The sequence below is a fragment of the Chenopodium quinoa genome, unplaced genomic scaffold, assembly GCF_001683475.1.
Source record: "Chenopodium quinoa cultivar QQ74 unplaced genomic scaffold, ASM168347v1, whole genome shotgun sequence".
Taxonomy (NCBI): domain Eukaryota; kingdom Viridiplantae; phylum Streptophyta; class Magnoliopsida; order Caryophyllales; family Amaranthaceae; genus Chenopodium; species Chenopodium quinoa.
Window position 1 is genome coordinate 5,939,694 of NW_018742738.1, and position 4,519 is coordinate 5,944,212.

Sequence of the window (4,519 nt, forward strand, 5' to 3'; positions counted from 1 at the left end):
AAAAAAAAAAAAAGAATCAGAGTTTCAAAAAGAATAAAAACGACCTTGTCGCCAAACACGCCCCTGTCGCTAGGCGATAGACGTGTTGCCGTGACGCCAGGCGACTGATTGTAGTTACGGCGCTGCAATCAGTTTTTCCACACATTTTATTATTTCGATAAAATTCAAGCGTACGAGGGGTAAAAACTGTAATTTCCTTAAAAACACTTCTTTTATTCTAAATAAAACTCTTCAAACTCAATTTATCAATAATAATTAAATTAGTATTCAAAGAACCTTCTAGAAGATTCTTGAAGACTATAATCAATAATAATTGCATTAGGAATGATAAATCATAATAGGCCCTCCTCTAGATCATTAGGCCGCATATAAAAATCAAACCGGGCCCAGTTTATTAATTTGGCCATAACTTCCTCATTAATCATCGGAATTGGGCTTATAATATATCGTTAAAAAGCTCTTTTCGAACCCAATCTAACTATACTATTATTGGACCCTTTCCATTGATAAAACTAAATTAGATTTGCTATTTTTCATAAAATAGGTTTTCAAAAACAGAGAGAAAGAAATGAATTAAAAAACTAACCGCAACACTAGACTTTCCACACTTTCACTTCATTCGATTATGATTTGACGTGAAAGGTACTCATCACAAGGTTTGGTTTTGGAGAGACACAAATAGGTGTCTATAGTGGGTTTTATGACCATGACTTTTCTAGTTGTTCAAATGATTTTGAAAAATTACGATGATGTTGAAAACAATGATTGTGAGCAAGTGAAATTTGTTTCCCACAATAATAATGGCCAGAGATTTCATGGTCCATGAAATTTTGGGAATAGGAATACTCACTAACAAGGTAGTTTTGATAACTACAATTGTGGTTATAGGAACCAAGGAAATCAAGGTTTCCGAGGTAACTATAACAACCATGGTTATAGTAATCAAAACCAAAGCCAAGGGTACGGAAATCAAGGCCAATCTGGTGGCCAACACAAAAAATTTGGCAACAATCTAAGCCGAGGTAATTGGAACAATTAAAATCGGGGCAATTTTCAAAACAACAACCAAAGGGGACCCCCACCCTGATTTACTCCAAGACCTCAAGGAAATGGTGATAATCCTTATGCTCAACCCCCGTCTTCTAAGACTACCTTCGTGGAGATCTTTGAGAAACAAACAAATATTTTGAACACTTACATGTCGGTGAGTGACAAAAAGTTTAATGAGAAAATTACACACAATAAGATGCTTGAAACATAAATCACACAACTAGTTAATACCTTCAAAGATTGTGCTAGCCCTTCTTCATTACCCTCTCAAAGAGTTTATCCTAAGAAACCCGTTTATTCCATCATCACAAGGAGTGGGAAAGTGCTAGAAGAGAGAGTTTCTAGGATGAGTAAGGAGGATGTGAAGAGGAGTGATTTAAGTGAGGAAAATAAGAATGAGGTGTCAAGAAGTGTGAGCAAGCAGGAAGTTCAAGAGAAAAAGATTAGTGATGAGTCTAGCAAGATGAGTGATAACTCTAATGAGAAGAGTGTTGAGAAAGAGAGGAAACAAGATGAGGATTTCAAACCGAGACTTCCATATCCCAAAAGGTTCAATAGGTACAAGTTGTATGAAAAATTTGGGAGATTTATCGAGATGTTAAGGAAAATCCATCTCTCTTTTCCTTTCACTGATGCCAATGTTTTGAGAAAAATGCCTAACTATTCTAAATTTCTTAAGGAAATCTTGAGCGGTATGAGAGATTGCAATGTGGTTGAACCGGTGAGTTTGGGGAAATGTTTTAGTGCCTTTATCCATAATGACTTGCCCCCAAAGATGAGAGATCCCGGAAATTTCTCTATTCCTTGTAATATTAATGGGAAATTATTTCAAAATGCCCTTTGTGATCTTTGTGCTAGTGTTAGCATCATGCCTTACTCCGTTTTCAAGAAAATCAAGTTAGGTGAGCTCCTTTCAACCAACATGACCCTTCAATTAGCCGACCGTTCTATTAAGTTCCCAAAGGGTAGAATTGAGGATGTGCCCCTCAAAATAGGAAAGTTCACTATTCCCGTTAGTTTCATTATGCTAGAGATTGCGAAAGATGAAAACATTCCTATCATCCTAGGGAGGCCATTCTTTGAAACTTCGGGTGCTTTAATAGATGTGAAAGGTAGCATGATTACCTTGTGTGTTTGTGATAGTAAGGAAAGTTTTTACGCTCAAGTCGTTGCATGAGTCTCTTATGTGGAAGGAATTATGTGCATAAACTCATTATATTTGAATGTTAATTATTCCATGTTTATATCTTCTACTAATGATATGCTTGTAGCTTGCGATGATGTTCCTAAAAAGTGTTGAAAGCAAGGTTTTTAGTGAAGAGGACAAGGATCATTCGAAGCTTGAGGATGACTTTGAGATGCCCTTTTGGTTTGATCTTTCTCTAAAGGAAGAAAAAAAATAGTTTTTTCATGAGGTGAATCTGAGGATCTCAAGGATCCAAGGAAGAAGAAATCAAGGAAGAGAAAGAGATTTTCCAAGAAATACAAGAGGAAGATGAAGTCTAAAGAGTTTGAATCGGTTTCTATGATTCAAGATGACATGGTTCATGATTTGATTTTTCACAATATTTGTAATGATTTTTCCCTCTCCACCTCTTTGGATAAGGTGGTGCTTTTTGAACCTCCATGATTTGGAGGATGGGTCGAGCTTAAGACCTTAAACAAGCTCTTCCCGGGAGGCAACCCAGATTTCTAACTCTTTTTCTTTTGTTTCTTTCTTTTCTTTCACTTGTTTTCTATTTGGATTGATAGGTCAATTTCATGAGAATTGGATTACTTCAAGTGAGCATGAGCAATGGAAAGATGTTTTGCGGTTTTCAATGTGATTATGTTCGACTGTATTGAATTTTGAGGTAAAAGGGTAAGAAATTTTAGTGAGGTAAGATATGGAAAATTGTGCTATAATTTGATGAAAGTTTGAACTTAGTGGTTTCATTGTGGTGATATCATTATTTTAGGATGTTGAACCCACTATCAACATGTTTTGAAACTGCCATATTTAGTGGGTTCAATAGCCCTAGAATGATATTGAACGAAGAGCCCACAGGTGAATGCACTAAGGAAGCGAGAAAAGAGGAGTGCCGAGCTGCGCAGGCGTGCCAGGGTGGGGCGCGGCCAACGCACGACACTGGCACGGGCGCGCTGCCAGGCATCGCAATCGCGCACCCAGAGCTGTAACCCCTTTTCTTCTTTCTCCTTTCTTTTCCTCATTTCTCCTTCTTCCCTATCATATTATTAAAACGCACCCCTTCTCAAAACCGTACAAACCCTAACCATACTCTCATCAAATTTCATTATCTAATCGTCCAAATTTCATCAAAAATCATCAAACTCTTTCTTCAAATTTATCATTTTCAACAAAAATCACACTACTTTCATCCATTTCAATCTCCAATCTCTCTCATCCATTGTTGAACAATTTTGGGACCTTTCGTTCTTGAGGGAATTTGTGGCTAATTGTAGTTGAATCTTGCTTCTTGTATGGTATAATCATCTTGCTTTACTCTTAATTGCATTATTATATCATATTGTTGCAAGAATTAAATTGTTTTTTTGTTGTGTATAGTAGTAGTATGTGTTTTTGATGATTTTGTTGATTGATATTGATTTTTGGTTGATTATTTGTGTTCTTTGATGATTGTTATTGCCTCACATTGTATTGTAGATTGTTTTTGTAGCAAAATTGTGCAAAATTGTGGTGAATTTGAGAAGTTGAAATTTTCGGATTTTGGTAGTGAAGTGCTTAGTGTGTGATTGGTGAATTTGGCTAAGGGGTGTGATTTTGGTAACTGGAAGTGTTTGTTGGTGCTATTGCGGTGTTTTTTGTGTTGCTTGATTGAATTTTGAGTTGGTATTTTTGAAGAATCATCATGTCTAAACATGTAAAGAACCTTCTTAAGAAGCGCAAAACCAACATTACAATTGAAGAACCCACTCCTAACCCCTCTACCTCACAACCTTGACAACCCACTCCTATACCCAAAACAAAAATCACCAACCCAATTCAAAATGCTCGATAACTCAAGTTAAAAGCAAAAAGTTTCCTCAAGTCAGCTAGAAACTATTTCCAACAAGATATGATAAAATTGGGCATTGATGAGGATTTAAGGGAGTTGTTTGCTAATCTTCGAATGAGATCATTCATAAACCAAAGCTACCATACTTATCTTGAGCCTACTTTGTAATTCTTGGCCACGGTCTCATATGAGGCGGTAGAAGGTGGTCACTACCGAGTCTCTTTTCAACTCTTCAAAATTCATCAAGATATTTCTCTTGAATTGAATAGTTCAATGCGGCTCTTGATTTTGATCCGGGGCGGAGATTTTGGACCCTGAATACCTCTTCAACGATGTTTATGACCAACACTCATAGTGGGATGATATTTTTAGGGGTGGTGAATTTGAGACTCGGTATGCTTTGATTAGTAAAGTATTCCAACCATGTCTTCATGTTCTTCATCGGCTTTTGG

At 36.7% G+C, this 4,519-nt stretch overlaps 1 protein-coding gene across 1 annotated transcript; it reads left to right on the forward strand.

Annotated features, from left to right (window-relative positions):
• The first annotated feature begins 1,396 nt into the window (after positions 1–1,396).
• On the forward strand, positions 1,397–2,227 carry LOC110724047. Its single transcript, XM_021903446.1, has one exon. The coding sequence runs from the start codon at positions 1,397–1,399 to the stop codon at positions 2,225–2,227; it is 831 nt and encodes a 276-aa protein (XP_021759138.1).
• The last annotated feature ends 2,292 nt before the right edge of the window (positions 2,228–4,519 follow it).

What these genes read in the sequence shown, in the direction of transcription:
- LOC110724047 (XM_021903446.1), top strand. Translation starts at nt 1,397, where the DNA reads ATGAGTAAGGAGGATGTGAAGAGGAGTGATTTAAGTGAGGAAAATAAG.